At 42.3% G+C, this 25,973-nt stretch overlaps 1 protein-coding gene across 4 annotated transcripts in view; it reads right to left on the bottom strand.

Annotated features, from left to right (window-relative positions):
* Nucleotides 1–25,973, bottom strand: part of PARD3B (par-3 family cell polarity regulator beta) — a 2,266,259-nt gene that overhangs the window by 1,370,784 nt on the left and 869,502 nt on the right. For all 4 annotated transcript variants that reach the window (XM_073633364.1, XM_073633363.1, XM_073633365.1 and 1 more), the window contains one exon: nucleotides 20,267–20,348. In XM_073633364.1, coding sequence (XP_073489465.1) covers nucleotides 20,267–20,348 — 82 coding nt within the window. The remainder of the gene's footprint in view (nucleotides 1–20,266; nucleotides 20,349–25,973) is intronic.

Here is a 25,973-nt window from a genome sequence, read left to right as displayed (position 1 = left end):
TATTCACAGTCTCTCCAGAACAATTTTGCACAGACCAGCAAACATTTTTTTTTTAGAGCACTGTCTCTTTAAAAGAAGTTGCTTTTCTCTTGCAGGTTCTCACCTGCACTCAGAGATTGAGTGCATGAGATTGCACAAACACATAGTTCATATAACATTTGAACTTACTTGATTGCGGGGATCTCAGATTGTGCCCAAAGCACTCCTCCAGCAAATGTAAGAGGTTCACTCCAAGTTTAGAGCTATAATGACATTGCCACTTGCTTTTCCTTCATTTAAGGGCTGGTTTTGCCCATTTGTATTCAAGAGAAAGTTCAACAAATACAATAGAATCCCTCACAGAGGTATTCAGCAATCCAGTTCTGCTACAGATATAAACAGCATTCAGCCCACTTGGCTAATAACCGTAGCTTTCCTACTCAGACCTTACGCTTTAGGCCTTGGTCTGTCTCCCACAGACCAGACGCTCAGCAACTCAGTGCTTATTGCTAGCAGCCTTGTGCTGCACTGGCTCCCACCTCTTGTCTAGGTGGAGCCCTTCTGACTCCTGGGCCAGACTTCCTATCTGCTGGGGCTCAGAACCTTGGTCTGGTCATTACTTAAAGCCCAGAACACAGCTGACCAATTAGTGTACTGGCTGTTCACTAGACCTGGACCCTGGCAGGGTACTGCCCTGCTACAATACATGCATACAGATAAATCCATATATATTTGGACACAGACCCGATTTTAGGTTTTTTTTCAGGTATTTATTAAAACATTTACCAAAACAACAAGTTGAGTTTTGGGAATTTCCGCCTCCATGCTTCATGTGTTCAAGTACATCTGCAATACTTGCAGTAGTATTCACTACTGAATACCTGATTACTACCAATTGAAGTATTCCTTGTCAACTACTGATCAGCTCCTAGTTTGCCATAGAGCCTGCTTATCACCGTGAGTCGGTAAGCACAATCTACAGCCACGGTGGTGGGGTTTTTTCACTTCCCTCCCCTCCTTTTTGGTTGTTCCTGTGTGCTCACCAGGGTGTTTGGTATGTCTGTTTGTCCATGCTTAGCATCTAACATACTACACTATGGCCAGTTTTCTTCTGTTTGTTTCTTCTCCTGCATCCATTGAGGGGACTTTTATTTGAAAACGGACGGTGCTGACTGGTTTATTATCCCTAAGGCCCTGGCAGGGTTTAATGCCATCCGCTCATTATCATTGAAGTTCTGGTAAGGGCAATCATAGCTCATTTTGGATTGTTACCTACAATTAAGCTGAACATCCTACCATTTTTGAAGATTTGGACTCTTTCTTTGCTTATTACTGTTTCTTATAATTTTACCAATATTTGTTGGTGGTAGGCTACACTTCCACCTTACCTAATAATTTTTTTTGTTTAGCGCAGTTTATAATTTTTCTTTATTCTAATTGGTGTTGTCGCACTGTTTACTGCTGCTTATTTATATGTGTTTCTAGCGCAGAATTTTTATTATATACTAAGATTAATCTGTACTAGAATGACGGGAAGAAAAAAGTGTGGAGAAGGCTTGGAGCAGCTCATGATTCAAAGCACACAACGTCATCTGTAAAACACGGTGGAGGCAGCGTGATGGCACGTGATGCTGCTTCACAGTACAGATGGACAATGATCCAAAACCCACTGCAAAAGCAACCCAGGAACTTTGAAAGAAAATAAGTGGAATAGTCTGCAGTGGCCAAGTCAATTACCCAATCTCAACCCAATTGAGCATGAATGTCACTTGCTGAAGACAAAACTAAAGTCAGAGAGACCCGCAAAGAACAACTGAAGTCAGCTGCAGTTAGAGCCTGGCAATGCATCATAAAGGAGGAAACCCAGTCTTTGGTAATGTCTATGGGTTCCAGACTTCAGACAGTCATTGCCAGTAAAGGATTCTCAACAAACTTAAAAGTTAACATTTTATTTATGATTATATTCATTTTTCCAATTACATTTGAGCCCCTGAAAATGGGGAGACTCTACAAAAATGGCTGCAGTGCCTAAAATTTGTACTTGATATTTATGATCACATTAATTTGGATTGTTTCGCTTTAATTTTATTCTGGTGTCATACAGAGCCAAACGTATGAAAATTGTGCCAGTGTCCAAATATATATGGACCTAACTGTATAATGTTTGGGGGTTCCAAGTAATTTTCTAGGGGGGAAAAAAAAGCTTTTTTTCACTTATGTGAGGTGTTAGAATGAGCCAGGTTTAAAGGGAGGGGTCAATAAGCATGAGAGATGTGTTTACTGTTCCCACTCCCTGCTTCGCATACTTAAATCTAATCCCCCATTTTGCCCATAGCTGCTGACAGTTGGAGGAGAGGGAAAGATAGAGAAACTGTGAGCACTGCAAAGAGGGCCACAGGGGGATCAGAGCACTGGTAGTGGGGCCAGGGGGATGGGTAAAGAGCACATATGGAGGAGGAGGGAAGGAAGAACACAAAGGAAACAGCCTTCAGCTACACAAGCTTGGGGAGGACAACTGAAAGCAGTTCTGTGCTGCCATATGCTTAAAAAATATATGTACTGCAGTACTTAAAGAGGAGGTCCAGCCTGCATCAGAAAAAATAAAAATAAGCAGCTACAAATACTGTAGCTGCTGACTTTCAATATTAGGACACTTACCTGTCCAGGGATATCATGATGTCAGCACCCCAGACAATTTTTCTGTTGGTTCTCAGGTGCTGCCTTGCGGCTTCACAGCTGGTCCCCTACTGCACATGCGCAAAGCGCACAGCACTTTCTGAATGGCCCAGTGGAGGCAGAAGGAGGAAGGGGACGAAATTCCGGGTGATATCACCGTGGCGAGGTCTCCCGGAAGTGGGGACGGGTACCTGACAAAAACAGGTAACTTCTCCCCACAAAAGGTACCAAATGTGGCACTGGAAAGGGGGGGGGCAGATAAGCTCTGCTTTAATTATAAGTATAACTGCAGTTATAGGTTTCCCAAAGTACCATAAACACCGTTGATCTTAAAAGGTAAGTCCACCACCTAATGCAGCTTCCGGTGATGGTATGGCAACAATGCTGCACTGCTCTTGAATTCAGAGCAGAGTTGTCACTCTCATGTAAGCTGTATCAACTGGCACTACAGTGGGATGAAAAAAGTTGCAGGGGACATACAGTAGCTATCATCACTGTCACTGCTGATTCACAAAGTCACAAGCCTGTAACTTATCACTCTGCAAATGGCCACACCCAGCCCTGCCCCCTTCTTTATGGTTAGACATCACTGTATCTGTGGCTGAAACCCTCCTACTGTGAGCTGCAGTGTCTGGAAGGGGAAGCAAGTTAGACACAAGTAAATATGGATTTTGCTTAGCCTGGGAAGATAAATGAATCTTTTTTATTTACTTCATGGAACTTGTGCATCACATAGCAACTGGATTTGGGGTTTGTTTGTCATAGAGAAGCCTTTAGTTGTACTTTAATTCCAAGGCATAAAACATTGCACAGTTCTTAGGGAGACTGAACACAACTAAATTACTGTAGTTTTAAAACCAATTTTAAATATATATTTTAAAATTTAGACTTTACAAGATGCTATTAGCTTTACTTTAGCCCCTTTAAGAGGTTCTAAACACCAGGAGGCAGAGGTGGGCATCAGATCATGTGACCACTGTGATTGGCAGTCACAGTGGTCACATGATCAGAAAGCTCCCAATTGCAAGTGTGCATCAAGCGTTTTCCAGCATCCGCCGATAAGGCACAGGAAGAACACTCAGCACAGAAATATGTTGAGATAGGGACGCATATATGCAGCCTCTCAGCACTAAAGTCCACCCTCCGAGAGGCCGCATATATGCATACCTCAGGCAGGAACTGGTTTAAAAATTCTATAAAAAAAAGAAAAGTGGTTACGGTAAGGTATGCATAAATATAACTTTTTTCTTTAGCGTTATCTAATGGATATTGTACGATCCAGTGATTTGTTTTACAGAGGAGGGAGGCTCAGACATGATAAGTCGACCTTGCTTTATACTGCAAGGTCCAATTTAAGGACACATTCACATCTTTGAGTTTCTGTAATGAACAGTAAAACAAGTATTTTACTACCTGTTACCAAATTGTATGGTAATGTGCAATCCACAGTGTAATACCATTCATTCTGAATGGCACCCAGACGTCCCCAGTGGACCTATAAAACACAGATGTTGTGGCTGACTGGGTAATTTTAACAATACAAAGAGTGGTCTTTGAAGTGCAAATCAGAAATTTAATTTATTTGCAGGTTACAGTAAATCTAATTGGTTGCTATGGCACTATTTTTTTTTAATAACACCACAGTGCCACTTCCCATAAGAACTTTTTCAAAATCGTGCAAATGAAAATTGTAGGCCATGAGACACACTTTTATAAAAAATGTATCCAAAAGTATAACTTTTTTTGTATATTCTCTCTTTTATTATTATAAATTCAAGAACACAAACAAATACACAATAAATAAAACATATCTGTTTCAATTGCATTGTTACATCATTTCATATGTGTTCCCCATATAACTTATCCCCACCCCAAAAAAAAAAAAAAAACACACAATCCTTGTTAAAAATCTTGCATATTTAGGGAGGGGATGGGCAGGAGCCTCAACATGTATTGGTGCTCATGCTGGACAGCTGGGATCCCGTCTTACCTCCCTCCCACTGCTGACTAACGCCTGACACCTGAGGCGGGGAAGGAGCCGTGACGCTGGGAGGAGAGGAGAAAGGTGCATGGCTCCATGGGGCTTTAGCCTCTAACCCCCCCCCCCCCGTGAGACTTCTGCAGATCCCTGGCTCCTAGAGCGTACCACCTCTGTTATTGGATTGCTCTGCGGTGTTCTCTCAGGCGCTGCTGTTGCTCACCCCAGGATCCTGCTGGCCGTGTGCGAAGCCACTGCTGCCCTTTTCTGAGCCCTGCTGCTGCCCGCTCTCAGATCCCGCTCTGGCTGGGGAGTGGGACTAGAGGACAAGGACTGCCCTCGGCGTGAGGAGATTGTTAAGACTCCTGAGACAGGGGATAGATGCCTGGGGAAATGCTGGGAGAGAAGCCCAAGGTCCCCAGCGCTGATGTCCAGATACAGCCACACCCCCCTCTGCAGGCTGCTACAGATCATTGCTACCACAGCTCTGCCTATAGGACCGAGGTAAATTCAGGAAAGAAGGACAACTTAGAGGTCGGTAGAACTGTTTTTTTTTTTTTTTTCTATGTGCTATTGACTTTGCAGCTCTGAATTTATACCTCCCTGCATATTGCTGAATAAATACTATTGAAGCATTTAGCCCTGCTCTGCCCTCTTTGAAGTGACTTATATGTATGTTTTGAGCCCTCCATTTATCTAATTTATTTGGTCATTCCTATTTGAGCATTGCTGCTCGGTATGGACTAAGGAGGCTTGCCTCTGTGAGAGACCGGGACTGTAAAGGGAACCCTGGTGGCATACAGAGAGTTGGCTGCAGAGCAGCAGGGGGGAGAGAACAGGACTGTGTAATCCTATTGAATAAATTTAATGACTCTCAGTGTACTTGCATCGAGTGAGAGGGGATACCAGGCTATAGCATAAATGGCTGCACTACCTGGAAAATGCCCCCACCACTGATGAGCTTTTTGGAAGTGCAATTCTCAGATATATACATATTTATTAATTTTCTCTAGCCTAGTAAAAATGGCAGGCAAATCAAATAAAGCTGGAGCAGCCAAAGGAGCCCAGACCGTCCCGAGGCCCAGGAGGCATTCAGTGGTATATGTCAGCAGAAACAAGTATACCCAAGGGGGTATTTGGTAGCCCCAGGCAGGGGGTAACAATTTGGCTGGGGGTTGGCAGACAAAAAACAGCAGAGGAAGAAGCCAAGACAAGGAGGTCTAATGACTCAACAGTGACACGACCAAGAGGCACTGACGTGTAGACCTACTAGCTGAAGAGGAACTAAGGCTGGGGGAAGCCCAGATAAATATATCTCAAATTAAAGAGATCCTGGCGGGGATGTTGGCTAAGGTAGAGATATCATTGAAAACAGATATCGTGGCAGTCAGGGTAGATATTGGACAGGTCCTAGGCCGAGTGCAAGAGCTGGAAGAAAGGCTGGACATGTACGATCAAACGTTAGAAGAGATGAATGAGCAGATGTGGTCTTTGTAGAGAGCTAACAGATCTATCTCATATAAAATGGAGGATCAAGAAAATTGAAGCTGACACAAAAATATACGTACAAGAGGCCCCCCAGAGAAGTATAAAGATGAGGAGTTAATAGAGGTGATGAGGGGGGTATTCAATCATATGTTAGGAAAAGAAACTACAGAAATGCTAAAAATGTATAGAGTGAATAGGATTACGAGGTACCAAACTCAGACTACTGACACCCAGTAGAGACGTGATAGTAAGGTTCCATTATATGGAGGAAAAATTGATACTCATGGAAAAAATATGGAGGTTAATGGGAATCTCTTACGAAGGAGCAGACTTGCAGATATTTACAGACTTATCAAGGGACACTTTGACCAGAAGGCTCCTAAAGCCATTGACTGAGCAAATGCGGACATCCAATATACCATATCATTGGGGTTTCCCAGCTTGCCTTAAAGGGGAAAAAAGAAGGACAAACTGCAGTATTGAAATTCCCTGAAGACCTAGGGGACTTTTGTACTAAGCTGAATCTCCACCCTCCTCCATTACCAGGCTGGGAAGAAAATATAGGAACATCATGGGCCCCAAGCAATACACTATGGACTCGCAGCGAGGGGGGGATTAGGGTATGAAGTGGACAGAGTATCCATGCGGATTGCCCCCCTCCCTTTTTTTTTCCACTCTAACCAGCTCCTCTCTACAGATGAGGGAAAAGGGATAAGGAGGATTTACTGACAAATGTATTAATTATGAGAAACATTTAAATAATAAAGGGATCTGAGAGGAGACCAGAGGGTGAAGATAAAAGGGTACAATGGGGGAGAGGAAAAGGACAAGATGGCAGAGGCGGGGGGAGGGGGGCCTGGAGTCCAGCGCGGAAAAGGTTTGTATGTGTCCTGGAGTGGTGCCACTTTGGCGATATGGACATTAGGCGACATCTAGATAGGGGTTCCCTGTTCCGTACACTGAACAAGGGATGGAGACTTATTCAGCCCTCTACAGGGTTACTTTCCCTGAGAGGGTGTTTTTTTTTTTTTGTGGCTCTCTCTCGATGAACCATGGCTACAATAAATTTAGTGACCTATAACGTGAGAGGTTGAAATACCCCTAGTAAGAGGTATAAGGTAAATGAAGAATTGCATTTTTATATTGTAAATGTGGTTTGTCTTCAGGAAACACACATTACACATGCCTCTGGCATGATGATGATTGTCCTCTCACTTGTTCCCCATGTTTGTTTTATAGTGACTCAACATCTAGCCGCTCACAGGGCATAGCCATAAGTTTTGGCAAAACTATGGTATTGGTGGTAAAGGAGCAGCTGGCAGACCCCAAAGGAAGATTTATTTTTATAAAGGGGAAATTGTTTAATATGAATTGTACTTTTGCAAGTATTTACTCCTGAATAGGGAACCGGATAAGTTCTTGAGGAAATCCCTGAAAAAGCTGATGGTATTCAAAGAAGGCAAACTTTTGATAGCAGGAGATCTTAACCTGAGCATAGATCCATGGGTAGATACTACAGGGAGTCCACCTTGCTTCCCAGTTCAAAGAAAAAATTAAATAAAGAGATTATTATTAGATTATCGGCTAGTGGACGCGTGGCAAATTAGACACCCAGAGATTCGGGATTAAACATTTTATTCTACAGTCCATGAGTCATTCTCAATGATTGACTACATGTTAATAGAACATCAATTGCTACCCTCTCTTATAAATGCTGATATTAAAACAATTACTCTCTCTGACCATGCCCCAGTAGTGATCCAATTAGAAACATCTGTACGTGCCCCTGGGGAAAAAATGGATATTAAATGACTCCCTTATTCGGGACCCTGAGATAATTAAGAAGCAGGAGCTGGAGGGTTTTTCTCTAATAATAATACACCAGAAATTTTGCGGCCTATTTTGTGGAAATCACATAAGGCTTACATAAGGGGAATATTAATAGGGATAGGAGCAGGAAGGAAAAGAAAAATGAGAGAGAAAATGAGAACCCTTTATAGGGAGATACTGGATTTAGAACAACTGAAGAGACCTAAAGGTATTCCAGAGAAACAAGAACTAACTGTAAACAAAGAGGAGCTAGCAGATTTATTAGAACAGTAGAAAAAACATGCTTTTCATATAGTAAATAAAGAGAGGTATCGATGGGGTAATAAATCTGGGAAATGGCTGGCTAGAGCAGTAAGGGGAAAAAAAAATGCATCCTTTATCCCTGAAATTAAAAACAACAAAGGGGAGATGGTGCATTCATCCATCAATTGCTGCCACTGTGCCATCAAATGCTGACACTGTGCTCATCAAATGCTAACACTGTGCCTATAAAACTCTGCCGCTGTGCCATCAAATGCTGCCAGTGTGCCCTCAAATGCCGCCACTGTGCCCAAATGCCGCCACTGTGCCATCAAATGTCACCACTGTGCCCATCAAATGCCGCCACTGTGCCATCAAATATCGCCACTGTGCCCATCAAATGCTGCCACTGTGCCTATCAAACTCTGCCGCTGTGCCCGCAAATGCCGCCACTGTGTCCTCAAATGCCGCCACTGTGCCCATCAAATGCCGCCACTGTGCCCATCAAATGCCGTCACTGTGCCCACTAAATGCCGCCAGTGTGCCATCAAATGCTGCCAGTGTGCCATCAAATGCTGCAACTGTGCCATTGAATGCTGCCACTGTGCCCATTAAATGCTGCCAGTGTGCCCATTAAATGCTGCAACTGTGCCATCAAATGCTGCCACTGTAAATCCCCCCGCCTGCTCCCTGTCTGCCCAGCGCTTACCCTGTCTCGGTGGGGCAGCAGGTGACGGCCACGAGCGGGGTCCTCCATGCGTCTCCTGACGTCCTCATCTCCCTTCCTCTCCTCCTGATAGGCGCCCAAAGGCGGTTCAGTGTTAGGAAAGTAAATATTAATTTGCTTTTCTAACACACCTGGGTGGACTGTGAGCGCCAAGCATGGTACTCGCAGTTCACCTTTTTTGGCGCCTATTAGAGCCTCTGGCTCTAATCAGGTGCTTCAAAAACATCCCCCCGCCACTGTAATTCAGGCGCCCGGCGCCCGAAAAGGGGCCGGACACCTAAATATGGGAATGACAGCGGTGGCCATGGATAGATTCATGCAGGAATCTATCCATTGGTCATAGAGGGAGAGGGTGGCTGGAGAGAGGGGGTGGCGCCTGTGCGCCCTTATGGATGCACCGCCACTGATAAACACATGCACACTCACATACATACTTACATGCACACTCACATACAAACATACATGCACACTCACATACATACATGCACACACACATACATACATGCACACTCACATACATACATGCACACACACATACATACATACATACACACATGCATACTTACAGTAGATAGTCTTGTAAAAAAACGGCAGACCTTCTTTACCTTAGCTCTTCCTGCCGGGTACTGCACTGTAGGGGGAGACAAAGAGCACAGCACACACTGTGCTTTCACTTTGACAAGCTCCCTGCACAGTCAGTGCCGATTACAGTTCGGCTGACAAACGGGGAGCTCAGTCTCAGCCGCCCCTGCCATTCCTCCTATTGAAGAGTACAGGGAGCCCTCAAGGGCCCCCTGCAGCAAGGGGCTCAGTCGCCATGGCGATCTCAGCGACACCTGTAATTCCGCCACTGGCGCAGATATCAGAGGAGTGAGAGTAGGGGATAGGGAGTATAGAGTGGCTGCATATGAGGATGATTTGCTATTTTATATTTCCAATCCCAGGATAACAATCCCAGGTTCGCTAGAGGAGTTGGGTCGATATGGGAAGCTGATAAATTTTTAAATTAACATATCCAAATCAGAAATTCTGAATGTAACTACCCCAAGGGAGGAACAGCAGGCAATTCAACCTAAATTACCTCTTGTATGGTTTATACAAGGCTAATTATATCCCAATGCTTTAAAAGGTTAAGGAACAATTGATCTATTTGAGATATAAACCCCTCTCCTAGATAGGCAGAATAAATGCACTAAAAATGAATATCTTGCCACAACTAACATATATATTTAAAATGATCCCAGTAACATTACCCCAGGAATATTTTAGGAAATTAGGATCTATGGTATTAAAATATATATGGGCACACAAACGCCTTAGGATCTCATATGCAACGCTTGTGAAGGAAAAAAAACAAAAAAAACAGGGGGCTAGCAACACCCGATTTTAAGAAATATTATCGGGCTATCTCTATTTCCCGGATAGTAGAGTGGATGCACAATTAAAAAAAAAATCTGGGTAAATATTGAGATGTCACAAAGTAAAATTGATTTAGGGAAGATGGTATGGATACCACGGCAACACCGAGAATTGGCTAGTAGCACAAATCCACTGACTAGGAACACTTTTAGGATATGGGACGGTCTAGGCACACCTATATCACTGGGAACACAAGGCACCATTAATTTCTTTATTAGGCACACATTATATTAAACCAGGGAAAGAGGAATATGTATATTTTACTAAAGGGACAAAAAAAAGAGGAAATATTTTTGCAGGATGTGATAAAAGGGAATAGAATATACACGTACACAAAATTACACAAAAATTAGGAAATATGCCATTAGATAGATGGAGGTACACACAATTACAGCACTTTACACAATCACTACCGCAACCACTGCGGGGAAAAGCAAACATGAGGTTAATAGAGAAGATGTTCTGCTCTCCTTTGTGTTTAAATCAACGTATATCTAAGATATACAAAATACTGGTAAAGGAAGAAGAGCCTGAACATCCACCTTACTTGGGAAAATGGGAGGAGGAAATAGGAACCCTCAGAGATGTGGAACACAGGAGGAAGACTTTAAGATTAGTCTGTTTTTCATCAAGTGACACTAAGACAATGGATATGTGCTACAAATTATTGGCAAAATGGTATGTGACCCCACAGAGGTTCAGACCAGATACCCCTCAACATGCTGGAGGGGTTGTGACGCTCCAGGGACCTTCGCGCACCTGTGGTGGGAATGTGCAAAGATACAGCCTTACTGGGAGAGAATCAAAGGAGTGATTTATCAAATAGCAGGAGGATATATTCAGATGAACCCCTGGAAATGTCTATTTCATGACACGAGAGAAACAGTCGTTTAGTATAGGAATACCTTAGTTCCACACTTATTAAATGCAGCAAAAATTCTCATCCCGAGATTATGGAGAACCCCAGAAGCCCTGAATATGAAAGAGTGGGTAACAAAGGTGGCTTGGTTGAGATCTATAGAGGAAACAATATATATATAGCAGATGATTCATTAGAGGCATATTGCGCTATATGAAGGAAATGGCTGAAGTTTAAAAAATCTTTCGGATATATGATTATGATGGATGCCTAATGGGACCAAACAAGGTGGGAGATGGCAGAGTTTGGGGGGGGGGGGGGGATCAGGAGGGTCTAGAGGAGAATGGGGGGGGGATTGATTAGGGTGATTGTGTCCAAAAGTATAACTTAAGTTAAACAGCTGAATACACAGATCAAAATCAAAACACATGAGTTATTGATTTTAAGCATTTGTGATGCTGTTGTTTGTGAATAAAACAGCCATTATGGCACAAATCCACTACTGCACCTTTGCAGCTTCCTGTGTCACTTCACCTCCACTAGCCTATTCAGTGGACTGCAAATGAAAGAAACAAAAGTGTGGCGCTATATATCACACCCACAGCCGTGTGTATTACAATAAAGACATATAAAAATGGTGAATACTACCAAAAAATATATGACCATAAAATGGATAGTGTCAAATAATTAATCAGTGTTGATCACATATAAAGTAAATACACAATAATACTTAATCATCAGATGTGCCAGTGATTAATAGAAACCCGTGCTGGTTCCATGAGCCAGACACCAAACAAAAAAACATAAAACTTTAGAAGTCCATAAAAAATGTGTATAAAAATAGTGAAGAAAACATCAACAGAGTTCAAAGGGGGTGATGCATGGCCAGATGGTATTCACAGAATTTTAGTCGCACCAAATCTGGCGAGTGGGCAGAAGGGAGACCACAAGTGTGCATAGATTGTACATCAGTGCCGGGGCCAACACCAGGAGTAGAGGAGGCTTACCGGAAAGAATTGACCTGAAATGGCGTACGCCAGACAAGTCAAAAAAGCATAATAACCACTGGTTCTGGGAAATGCGTCTTGTCAGATGTCATCAACAGATGGTGGAACGAAAACGGGGGGTCCGCACGGCTTCCTCTCCCATAGGTAATCCAGCATAAGCCAAACGTGTAGTTTCATATGCCATGCAAGGGCAAAAAAAACTCACATAGCGTAAAAACGTTTTAAAACACTAGTTTATTAAAATAATAAAAAACAGAGACTCACATTTTGGAAGAACGAAACAGAGCTCAAATAGCGGCGATCGTGAGGGGTCCACCGGCACTGATGTACAATCTATGCACACTTGTGGTCTCCCTTCTGCCCACTTGCCAGATTTGGTGCGACTAAAATTCTGTGAATACCATCTAGCCATGCATCACCCCCTTTGAACTCTGTTGATGTTTTCTTCACTATTTTTATACACATTTTTTATGGACTTCTAAAGTTTTATGTTTTTTATGTTTGGTGTCTGGCTCATGGAACCAGCACGGGTTTCTATTAATTACCGGCACATCTGATGATTAAGTATTATTGTGTATTTACTTTATATGTGATCAACACTGATTAATTATTTGACACTATCCATTTTATGGTCATACATTTTTTGGTAGTATTCACCATTTTTATATGTCTTTATTGTAATACACACGGCTGTGGATGTGATATATAGCGTCACACTTTTCTTTCTTTTTTTTTTTTTTTTCTGCCTTGAGTCTATAGGTGTGTTGGCTGCTTTTCACTTTCTTTTTAAACGTAGCGCTGTACTCAATTTTTATTTTTATTTTTGCTTTCTATACAGTGGACTACAAATGAAAATTACTCTACTAGCAGTGTTCTCCTTGTACCCTCCTCCTCTTCCTGTAAACTGCATAGACACCAGCTCCCATTGCATACATACACTATATTACCAAAAGTATTGGGACATCTGCCTTTACACGCACATGGGATTTAATGGCGTCCCAGTCTTAGTCCGTAAGGTTCAATATTGAGTTGGCCCACCCTTTGCAGCTATAGTAGCTTCAACTCTTCGGGGGAGCTTGTCCATAAGGTTTAGGAGTGTGTCTATGGGAATGCTTAATCATTCTTCCAGAAGCGCGTTTGTGAGGTCGGACACTGATGCTAGACGAGAAGGCCTGGCTAACAGTCTCTGCTCTAAATCTCTTCAAAAGCTCTTCATCCAAAAGGTGTTCTAACGGGTTGAGGTCAGGACTATGCACAGGCCAGTCAAGTTCCTCCACCCAAAACTCACTCATCCCTGTGTTTATGGACCTTGTTTGTGTACTGGTGCACAGTCATGTTGGAATAGGAAGGGAAACCCACACCATAATCCCCCCTCTGATTTGGACCAGTGCACAAAGCAAGGTCCATAAAGACATGGATGAGCGAGTTTGGGGGGGAGGAACTTGACTGGCCTGCACAGAGTCCTGACCTCAACCCAATATAACATCTTTGGGATGAATTAGAATGGAAACTGTGAGCCAGGCCTTCTCGTCCACATCAGTGCCTGACCTTACAGATGCGCTTCTGGAAGAATGATTAAGCATTCCAATAGACACACTCCTAAACCTTGTGGACAACCTTCCCAGAAGAGTTGAAGCTGCAATAGCTGCAAAGGGTGGGCCAACTTAATTTCGAACCTAAGGCCGCGATGCAATTAAAGTTCATGTAAAGGCAGGTGTCCCAGTACTTTTGGTAATATAGTGTATGTTAGAATAATATGTGTGATGCAGCAGAGCCTGTTTGGCTCACAGTGCATAACCTCTTGCTCTCTGTCAGACTTCTAGTGCCAATGGGATTATGGGAAGGAAACAGAAAAACTGATTACTTTTATTTTTCTGGCAGCATTTAAAAATACATTTAGTGATTTTAGAATTAACACATAACAAAGGCTGTTTTGTTAGACAGTATCTGTCTGAAGTTGCACTTTTTTAACATTTCTCAAAGCTTAGCCTCAACTGACATAGGGCTGCCATGATCCCTCTCCAACTGGGCAATTTAATTCTGCTGGAAATGCCAAGCTCTGATTGCCTCTTACAAATATGTAAATAGACAAATGAAGGAAAAAAACAAGTGTTGTAACATAAATTCCTTCTAAATTTTCTTTCTTAGTACACTCATCCAAATCAATGATGTGAGGCAGATTTTGTCAAAATGTAGCAGAATGCAATTAGCTAAATATGAGAAGAAAAACAAGGAGATGTTCTGACTCTCAAATAGAACTCGATAAACTTCAACACAATCTGTGTTTAATAATGCCTTGTGTACCGAGGGAAGTAGGCAATTAATATAATAGTACTTTCTAATTATTCTATAATAATTTAAGGATTTATCTAATTTAGATTATGGCATTCATGGCAATATTTATTTGGTTTGTATGCATACTGACATGTTTAACAGACTAAAATATTTTTACAGATATTAGTTCTAGTTAGCAGTATTTATTAGTAGTTCAAGTAGTGGGGTATGTAGTGATTTTTACTAAACAAAAATGAATAGCTATATCACAACCATCCCCAAAGAGGGGAAAAGCCGACTCATTGATGCAAGTGTCTCCCCATCTCTTTATTAAATGTGGACCTCAAATTCTTTACAAAAATCTTGGCCACCAAAATACTCCCTCAATTCAAAAATGTATTCATCAGGATCAGGTAGGATTTGTCCCCCAAAGGGAAGCAAAAGATAACACTATGAGAGCTTTTAATGCTATCTATTGGGTGCACCTGAAGCATGCATTCCACCTCCTCCCTAGCTCCCTTATTGATGTCAACTCTCACATTCACTTGTACATTATTCTTGATATATAGGCATACCCCTCCCTCTGTTTTACCCTCTCTATCCCTGCGATAAAGGGAATACCCTTGAATGGCTGCCAGCTATTGCTGTGTGTGTTTTACTACCCTCTGGAATATGTTCATTGCTGACTATCTCTACCTCTGGACCCTCCCCCATCGCCTAGTTTAAAAACCCTGCTAACTTTTCGGTCATCTTCACTCCCAGCAGATCGCCATCGCCCTCATTTAGGTGCAGTCCGTCCCTTCTATAGAACTGGTGACCGACTGAGAAGTCAGCCCAGTCCTCCAGGAACCCAAACCCCTCCTTACTACACTAGCTCCCCAGCCACTTGTTTACTTCCCTAATCTCCCTCTGCCTTTCTGGTGTGGCTCGAGGTACCTCCTGAGAATACTACCTTGGAGGTCCTTTTCCTCAATTTAGCCAAGTCCCTAAAATCTTTCTTTAGGACACTCCATCTGCCTCTGACTTTGTCATTGGTGCCAACGTGCACCATGACAGCCGGGTCTTCCGGTCTTTGTCACAGATTGCCCTCTCTGTCCTTCAAAGAATTGAGTCCCCTACCACCAAAATCTGTCAATCCTTTCCCTTCGCTTCCCCCCACTCTCACTGGAGGAGTTCTTCCCTTGACAGCTAGGAGAGTCCCTCAGCTCCAACAGTGCTGGTCTCTGACCGATTTCACAATGTCACTCAATAGAGAGTACTTATTGGACTACTCCAGCCCAGGATCAGCCTCCCTGGCACTTCCCCCTGTATGCTTCCTGTCACCCATTTACTCGTTTCTAGTGCCTGCACCTGTCTCCACCCATCTCTGTGCTGGCCCCTGCCGGGTACGTTCCCGGCTCTCCTTTAGTATGGAGGGTCTTCTCAGTGCTGACAGTTGCTTCCCTAGATTCAGAACCTGAGCTTCCAGGGAAACAATGTACTTACATTTTGCACAGCAGTATTCACCCTCGATCAGATGATCAATTAACGCATACATGCTGCAAGATGTACACCGAGTCGCATCTCCACACCCGCTGGGCATCATACCTACTAATTTAATGAGGATTGGGGATTAAACCCTGTCCAAATTACCTAATAACTAGCTTCCTGACACTAACACTCAACAATACAATACACAGGTACTTGCCACTCGTGCACTTGCAGCACTTGTGTACTCACTGCCCACATGCACTCACAATACACAGGTACTCACAATACTCAACAAAAACAGTTACTCCACAATACACAGCGTCCCAGCTAGACACAGTCAGTCTTTTTTTTTTTTTTTAACTGGTTATGACTGCTCTGCTCAATCTCCCATGCAATCTGACACTTGCAGGGCTTGTCAGTGCCTATGGTAACCCCTTCAACTGTGGTTTTTAACTCACCAGGAAAAAAAAAAAAGGCTGTTTAAAAAGTGACAGAAAAGGTGTTAAAAAAAGCTGCAAGGAAAAACCCCCAAAATAACCTAAAAATGCAACACAGCAATCACCAGCAGTCAAAAGCAAAACTTGTTCACACTCTCCACTCAAGGTTCCCACTGTTCAGCTTCCAACCAGGAAGCTGAGTTGGAAATGTCTTTGGTTTTGTTTTACATTACAGGGGTGCCCTGTCACCACTCATTTTCATCTTAACCTAGGAGCTGTGTTGAGTTAGCGACAACCCTAGTATCAAAAGCATCACCATAAAACTGGGAGAACACAAAGTAGCAGGGTAAGCCAATTTTTTTTTTTTTTTTACCCAACCCCTAACCTTCCTTCTCAACTTGGTTACTGAATTCAGGGATTACAGAGAACTTTCTAACTTTAATATCAATTGGCAAAAGTCAGAGGCAATAAACCTTACTCTTTCCCAGTCGAGGCACTGCAGTCACACTTTTCATTTAAATGGACCCTGAAATACCTCAAATACTTGGAAATTCTCTTTACCCCTATAATTGAAAGTATCTTTGCAGCCAATTTTCCTCCGTTCCTGTCGCAAATCAGTTGAGACTTTGCCAAATGGGTGACTGAACTACAATCCTGGTTTGGCAGAAACAGTGTGCTCAAGATGAACATACAACCCAGACTTGCCAATACCAATTCCGGGATCCTTTGTTAAACAACTTCAAAACGAGTTTGGAAGGTTTTTGTGGGTGGGAAAAGCACACAGACTCAATCAGCAACTTTGCTTCATGCTCCATGTCTTCTGGTTCTGTGAAGGCCTCAGAGGCTTCTGGCCCCAGGTGAAACATTGGATCTAAATATTTACCAACGTTAAAAGGCCACCTTTTTGTTACATTTAAACCCAATGTCACTAAAACCCTATACACACTTCCGATTGTTAAAATTGCTTAATGCCGCCAAGGCATGCATTCCATTTTTCTGGAAGCAGCTGGTATCCCCTTCCATCAAGATTTGGCTCACAAAGATAAACAAAGTTAAACTGATGGAGGAACTCATGGCGGCTGTGCATCACAGAGAAAAATGAGTCTGTAAAGCTTGGTTTTACTGGACTGAATTTACATGTACACCTGAATATTGGGATATTTTAGGCTCACACTTGTGACACTGCCAAACCCAAGCCCCCGCCTCCCCCCTCCCCAATGCTGTCAAAGACCAATCTGGAAACTTGTGGTCGGCTCTACTTGAGTCACACACACACACTTTCCCTCTCCCTCCCATTTTTTTTCCTTTTCTTTCCTTCTTCTCATCTCCTGCACAGGCAGCATTTTTCCCACCGTGTCTCATCCATTCCTCTCAGTCTTTTTCTACCCATAAGATATACAGGGTGAACCTCTGGTAACAGTCATGGGGCAAAGCAGTATTATTTCTGACATGATGTTTCTATCATCTACAATCCAGTTCTGCTGATATTGACTAATGTAATACTTCCACATGTAGGATCTAATGACAAATCTTGAATAGGTATGTGCACAATGCTCACCGACCATATTGTGTTTTATTGTGAAGTCTACTGGATTGCTTTGTTCTTGTATGACTTGAAATTCATAAAGAATAAAAAAAATAGTAGCTACCTAAAGATGTGGGATACTTTTCTGAATTTAAAGTCAAAAGACTGTTGAAAAAATTTGCTCACAAACTATTTACATTCAGCCAAGAACTAATTTCATGTAGTGAATATAGGGAGGAGCTGCCCTGATCCTAAAGTTTTACCTAGAAGGAAAATCACCTTTGCTTACTTTTTTTCTCCTTTCCTCACTTTTTTCTCCTTTCCTCATCTTTTTGTCTACCCTTGTACACCCTTTAAACTTCATTTACTTTTCCAACTGCTAACCATTATCCTTCTTTTTTAGTCATAAATACAATGTAAAACCTTATTCAACAATGAACTTCTGTTCTTCAAGAATACCCCTGTCACAAATCTATACAACTAAAACAGAGCATAAGATGAAAAAATGCATTAGCAGAGGTCATTTTTAGTAAAAAACACATTTGAAGATTGGTAGATTCAAAGTTATATGCAGCAAAATTGATATGGTAATTTCTGCTTTCTTCGTTTAAGCTCAGCCCTCTTCACTGCTTGAGCTTCATTACTGGACAGTGAGGCCAACCATCACATTAAGGGCCCAACAGGAAAGGTTTACATGTGAAAGAACATTGGATAAAGCTTTGCTTTTTCAGGAAAAGGGAAGATTTATATTTAGCTTTAGCTGCCTACATTTTTGGATCTATTGATTACTTTCAAGTTTTGGTTTCACAGAAATGAAAGTGCTATTAAAGCTTTGTTTAAAAAAACAAAAAACAAACATGTTATACTTACCTGCTCTGTGCAGTGGTTTTGCACAGAGCAGCTCCGATCCTCCTCTTTTCAGGTCCCCCACTGGTACTCCTGGCTCTTCCCCCTCGAGCAGTGCCCCCAGAGAAACCCGATTGCCCTGGGGGCACTGCTGCATGCTTGCTCCCGAGCTGCTGCTCTATGCATCCATAAGACACTCAGAGCCGTGGCTCCCCCCCCCCACTCTCCTCATTGGCTCACTGCTGTCTCAGCCAGTGAGGAGGGAGTGTCCCAGGACAAGCCAGGCTATCATGGACATTGCTGGATCTGAGGGAGCTTAGGTAAGGATTGAGGGGGCTGGGGTAGGGGCTGCTGCATAGAATGCATGAAGGTAAAAAACCTTCAACCTTTAGAACCACTTTAATGTCTGCCTATACATCTTAGTCTGGTCTGACTTCAGCAGAGTGTATTTTAATTGGTTGTCATGGGTTGGTAAAGCTAAGAACAAGCTATTGTGAATACATTTTCTAGAGATGTCTATTGAGCAACCAAGTACTTTTGTTATAGTAAATGATCTGAAAGGTATGGATTTATATGCGAAAGAATGAACTCCAATGCAGTAAACATCCAAACAACCATAAATCTGAAGCACTATCTTGTTTATTTAATACATTTTGTAGCAAACTGTTACCAAGAGCTACCTTTTGAGCACCATGCTCTTCATCAGACTCAAATGCACCACATTCAGTATCTGTTTAAATCTCCAAACCCAAAGTGCTTTGTGCATGGGCACTAAATTTATGATGTGTTGCAAGTTTGGATATTTAAATGGATTCCGAACGTGATACTTGTTACATGCGAGCCTGACAAAGTGAACAACTTCTTCGATTTTTCAAGACACAGCACAACTGGACTAGTACTGTAATATTTTATCTTGCTTCACTACATATAAAAACATATAAAATAAAAGAGATTCTGTGAACATTTTCTAAATATTTCAATACCTCGATCTGGTTAGTGCTTTAAAGCTAAACAATGATATAAGCATGCAGAGAACTCTTTCCCTTGTAAACATGAACTATGCTGGTGAGAATTTTATATATTTTCATTTGCTGGTTTTGGACCTTTTTTGACTGCTAGAGGATTTGCAAACAGCTGCAATAATGTTATTCTTTTAAACTGTGATTTTTTTTTTTCCTTACACTTTTGTTTTTTTAAACTGCTGTCTCACCAGTCTGGAAGAACCACACTGCTTGGTGAAAAAATACAAACTTTTGAGCCAGTGCACTACTCTCTTCCATCTTTAGACGTTAATTAAAGTTTTTAATGCTGTCCATTCCCTCCTTAGAGAGGCTTTTCCTCTCTCCTTGCCCAGTGACCATTGCGGCTAGGACATTAAGGGAGGGAAATCCTGATAGTGACTGCCTTAACTTTGTCTACAGAAAAAAAAAAACATTTCCGGTTGTGGTTCTACTTTGCTCTACACACAAAGACCTTTTCCTTATAAAGAACAGAACCTTAAACCACAATACCTTTCTTTTTGAAATGAAAGCCATTTTGATCAGAGATGTTCTCCTGGATAACTTTTAGCACAGTGCCTGGCTCTGACCGGTCCTGCAATCAAATAAACCATTTGATTATTCATAACACTTAATCATACAGGATGTTCAAAAGCGATACCAATGATTTAGCTGAATTATTACACAGTTCGTACTAATTTTATGAAATAAATGTTCCAAATGTTAAGTACACATACAGTGCCTTGAAAAAAGTATTCCTATTTTCCACATTTTGTCATGTTACAACCAAAAATGTAAATGTATTTTATTGGGATTTAATGTGATAGACCAACAAAAAGTAGCACATAAATGTGCGGTGGAAGGAAAATTATAAATGGTTTTCAAAATTGTTTACAAATAAATATCTGAAAAGTGTGGCGTGCATTTTTATTCAGCCCTCTTTAATCAGATACCCCTAACCAAAATCTAGTGGAACCAACTGCCTTCAGAAGTCACCTAATTAGTAAATAGAGTCCATCTGAGTGTGCAATTTAATCTCATAATACAGCTGTTCTGTGAAGCCCTCAGTGGTTTGTTCGAGAACCTTAGTGAACAAACAGCATCATGAAGGCCATGGAACACACCAGACAGGTCAGGGATAAAGTTGTGGAGAAGTTTAAAGCAGGGTTAGGTTATAAAAAAAAATATATCCCAAGCTTTGAACATTTTACGAAGCACTGTTCAATCCATCATCCGAAAATGGAAAGAGTATGGCACAACTGCAAGCAAAGACATGGCCATCCACCTAAACAGACAGGCTGGGCAAGGAAAGTATTAATCAGAGAAGCAGCCAAGAGGTCCATGGTAACTCTGGAGGAGCTGCAGAGATTCACAGCTCAGGTGGGAGAATCTGTCCACAGGACAACTATTAATTGTGCACTCCACAAATCTGGCCTTTATGGAAGAGTGGCAAGAAGAAAGCCATTGTTGAAAGAAAGCCACAAGAAGTCCAATGTACAGTCTGCGAGAAGCCATGTGGGGGACACAGCAAACATGTGGAAGAAGGTGCTCTGGTCAGATATGACCAAAATCTAACCTTGTGTGGTGGAAAACTAACACTGCACATAACCCTGAACACACTATCCCCACGGTGAAAAATTGTGGTGGCAGCATCATGTTGTGGGGATGCTTTTCTTCAGCAGGGACAGGGAAGCTGGTCAGAGTTCATGGAAAGATGGATGGAGGCAAATGCAGGGCAATCTTAAAAGAATACCTATTAGAGTCTGCAAAATACTTGAGACTGGGGTGGAGGTTCACCTTCCAGCAGGACAATGTCCCTAAACATACAGGCAGAGCTACAATGGAATGGTTTAGATCAAAGCATAGTCATGTGTTAAAATGGCCCAGTCAAAGTCCAGACCTGAATCCAATTGAGAATCTGTGGCAAGGCTTAAAATTTGCTTTCCACAGAGGTTCCCAATGCAATCTGACAGAGCTTGAGCTATTTTGCAAAGAAAAATGGGCAAAAATGTCACTCTCTAGATGTGCCAAGCTGGTAGAGACATACCCAAAAAGACTTGCAGCTGTAATAGCAGCAAAAGGTGGTTCTACAAAGTATTTACATTTTTGGTTTTAACATGACAAAGTGTGGAAAATTTTAAGGCATCTGAATCTTTTTTCAAGGCCCTGTATGTTGTGTCTGGGTCACAGGCAGACAGAAACCCAGGCACAAGTGTCTAAACCCAGACTGTCTGGGTCAATACCGGACCTTATGCCTTACTCATAAAGGCACACTCCACCTGAAGTGTCAGTGCTTCACATAAAATCCCAATAAACTACATTTACGTTTCTGGTTGTAACATGACAAAATGTGGAAAATTTCAAGGAAGTATGAATACTTTTTCAAGACACTGTATATCTTGGCACAAACATGCATAGACTTACATGTAAAAGGTTCCTACATTTGCCCCAAGCTGGCTCACTATTGGCACCAAATCATCAATACTATCAATAGGGCATTTTAAGTTAATTTGATCAATGACCCTTTGACATGTGTACTGCGTTTTTTAGATGGGGAAGTTTTTCAACTACTGTTAGAACCCCTCTTTTCAGATTGATATTTCTGGCACATAAATGCATTTCATCTAAATGGCTTATCCCTCTCCCCCCTACAATGGAGGAGTGGCGATCACAAGTCAATTGCATGCTCCTCAAACAACGCCATCTTATTCAACAGAGAGGTACTCCTCGCAGATTTGAAAAGTTGTGGGACCCATGGCTGCAAACCCCAGGTTTAGCTCCACTAACATTAGTATCTCTACATATTTTCCAATATTAAAAAATATCAAAATATGTCTGCTTTATGCTTTTATTCTAGCATCCACAGATAAATCTGGTCACTTAAAACATCTTTGATGATAAACAGGATAATAGGTATGGGTGAAATTGTAGGCGGGCACAAAGTTAGTAGGTGTAGGGACAGTGGCATTATTTAATACTGAGTTAGTGTTAAGACATGTATTATATATTCTGGTGTTTTTTGCTATATCTTATGTTACAATCTCGCAAGGCGCAGCACGCTGCATTGTGTAGGGATAATCTGCATGGTGAAATAGATATGTTTGTTTCTGCAGAGACTGCTTTCTGATTTATTACCAATATGTTTCACAAGATTTGTATGTCAGAATTGCTCGGGATTATGATGCTGCTATCCATTTTATTGTATGGTAAATTTATTTTTCGTTTTGTGTTTTTTCTTATTTGTATGTTTGTTTTTTGTAACACTTATAAACCTCTTAAAGCAAACCTTCAGTCATTTTATTTAACTTTCCATCCATTAAATCCTCTACCCTTGTTTTTTTTAACTTTGGCTAGTAAAACATTTTTTTTTCTGCCAGCAAATACCTTACACAGTTCACTTCCGGTTTCTTGTCTGGTCATTTGCCTAGGCTTATGCCAACATGCACAGCTCTCTCTCTCTCACTGTTGTGAAAGTTTGCAGGAAGGGAGGGGGGATGAGTCATAAGAGAGCCAATGAAAATTGCAGGGCTGCAGAGCTGGAGGTGTGCCTTTGTGTGTCTGTGTACATCCAGGAAGTGAACAGGCAGCAGCTGCAGCTGCCCACAGTTAAAATGTCTGCAGCCAGACTTAGTGGATGGAGATTTCTGCAGCATATTTGGCAAGCACAGAACCACAGTATATATAAAATATCATGCAAAGTGGTTGGAGGGAAGCTTCAGAATGGCAACAGTATTTTTATTACATATTATGTGAGCAGACTGCAGTTTCTCTTTAATAAAAACAATAAAAAGTTTCCTTCATGACTTGCTTAACCTGTCTAGGTGCACCCGCAGCAACCAGATTCGCTTCAGAACCAATGAGTCTCCAGGCCCAGGACAATGATTTCTGGCCTGGACCTGGTGATCGTTTCTGGCGAAAGGGAGACTGTCCCCTGCCTGTGTAATGTAAACACAGGCAGGGAAAGTGATGTAATCTCCCGTCCTGGAATCTTTTTCGATTCCAGAGCGCAGGGAGAGGACATCTAAATGTGAGTTGCACCAACATTACACTGACACAGTACACATAGGCACACTTTTCACCCCCCGATCGCCCCCCCCTCCCCCCCAGTTAACCCCTTCACTCCCTGTCACTGTGTCACCAAGTACAGTTTTCATATTTTTCTTTGATCACTGTACTGCTGTAATTTGTGACACTGAGCAGCGTTAGGGCAGTTAGTGGCAGGCCCAGGTAGGTTTAGGGAACCCCCTTAATAAAGGTTTAACCCCTTGAGCACCCCCCCAGTTAACCCTTTCACCCCCTGTCACCAGTGTCACTTATACAGTGTACAGATCTCTTTTCTGATCGGTTTATTTAGTGTCATGGGTGACGCTAGTTACTGTCAGGTTTTTACTGCATCAGGGTAGCTGCCATATATTACCAAATAAAGGTTTAATTTAACCCCCTGATCGCCCCCCCCAGTACAGGTTTTAGTGTCAGGGTCAGTGTAAGCCCTAGGCAGCGTCATATTAGTGCCAGTAGCGCTAACACCCACGCACGCACCATACACCTCCCTTACTAGCATAGTGTCTGAACAGATCAATATCTTTGATCCTATCAGATGTATACTAGCGTCCCCAGTAGTTTAGGGTTCCCAAAAATGCAACGTTAGCAGGATCAGCCTAGGCACCTGCTAGCACCTGCGTTTAGCCCCTCCGCCCAGCCCACCCCACCCAAGTATTTTGGGGTGTAATTTCACATATAACCATGCCATGTTTGAACAATATATCATTTTGTGTCAACTTTGTGTAAAAAAAAAAAAAAAAAATGGTAATTTTCCCAAAACTTGTGGCAAAATATTAAATATTTCATGGACTCAACATGCCTCTCAGCAAATAGCTTGAAGTGTCTTCTTTCCAAAATGGGGTCACTTGGGGGGGTTTGTGCTATCTGGGCATTTCATGGCATCCGAAACCGTGATAGGCAGTGAGGAGTAAAATCAACATTTTACACCCTTAGAAAGCCTGAAGGCGGTGCTTGGTTTCCGGGGTCCTGTACACAGTTAGACTGCCAAGAAGTCCCACACATGTGGTATCCCCGTACTCAGGAGAAGCAGCAAAATGTATTTTGAGGTGTAATTCCACATATAACCATGCCATCTTTGACTAATGTATCATTTAGTGAAAACTTTGTGTAAAAAAAATATGGTAATTTTTCCAAAACTTGTGGCAAAATATTAAATATTTCATGGACTCAACATGCCTCTCAGCAAATAGCTTGACGTGTCTTCTTTCCAAAATGGGGTAATTTGGGGAGTTTTTGTGCTATCTTGACATTTCAGGGCCTCCGAAACTGTGATCGGTAGTGAGGAAGTAAAATCACCATTTTACGCCCTTAAAAAGCCTGACGGTGGTGATTGGTTTTTGGGGTCCAGTACACAGCTAGGCTCCAAAAAAGTCTCATATGTATAATTCCACATATACCAATGGCATGTGTGAGCAATATATAATTTAGTAATTGGGGCTTGTAGTGATTCCAGCCATAAAGATGCATCTCTGGGGGAGGTAAGAAACCTTGTTGTTCCACGATCTTGGACTCTCAGACGTGCTGGGAAGAGAACACTGTAGCGAATACCCTTGACACGCATAGCTGCTTTAACCTGGTCAAATGAGCGCCTAAATTTCTGTGTTTCCATGGAGTAATCCAGAAAGATGAGCAGCTTGTTGTTCTGGAATGCAAGCTCTCCCTGCACCCTAGCAACCCTAAGCACCTCATTCCTGTCCCTAAAGTTAAGCAACTTAAGTAGTAATGTGTGAGGTCATGCACCCCGTGGACCAGGCTTAGGTGGGACATGGTGAGCCCTCTCCACAGTATAGAAGGGCAAGAATTGGGCAGTAGAGTGCGCAATAACTTTTCCACAAATTCTGTCAGTTGCGGGCCCTCTACCCCCTCCGCCAGGCCCACGATGCGGAGGTTTTTCCTCTTGCTGCGATTCTCAGCATCCTCAGCTTTGTATTCCAGACCCTGGGTTTTTGTTTGTAAGGTACGGAGGTGAGTGCTATGGCTCTCCACTGTCTTCCACATGACCCAGGCGCTGCTCAGCAGAGGAGAGCCGGGATCTTATCTTGTCCATGTACTGCCTAATGAGCCCCACATCCAGCTGCACAGCATTCACTTTAGTGGTCAGGGAGGTTATGGAGGCCTGACAGTTTGCTATGGCTGCCAGGACATCTGTAAGTCCCGG

The sequence above is a fragment of the Aquarana catesbeiana genome, linkage group LG06 (assembly GCF_042186555.1).
Source record: "Aquarana catesbeiana isolate 2022-GZ linkage group LG06, ASM4218655v1, whole genome shotgun sequence".
Classification (NCBI taxonomy): domain Eukaryota; kingdom Metazoa; phylum Chordata; class Amphibia; order Anura; family Ranidae; genus Aquarana; species Aquarana catesbeiana.
Note: the sequence above shows the minus strand (reverse complement) of the source record. Positions and strands in the feature narration are given on the sequence as shown.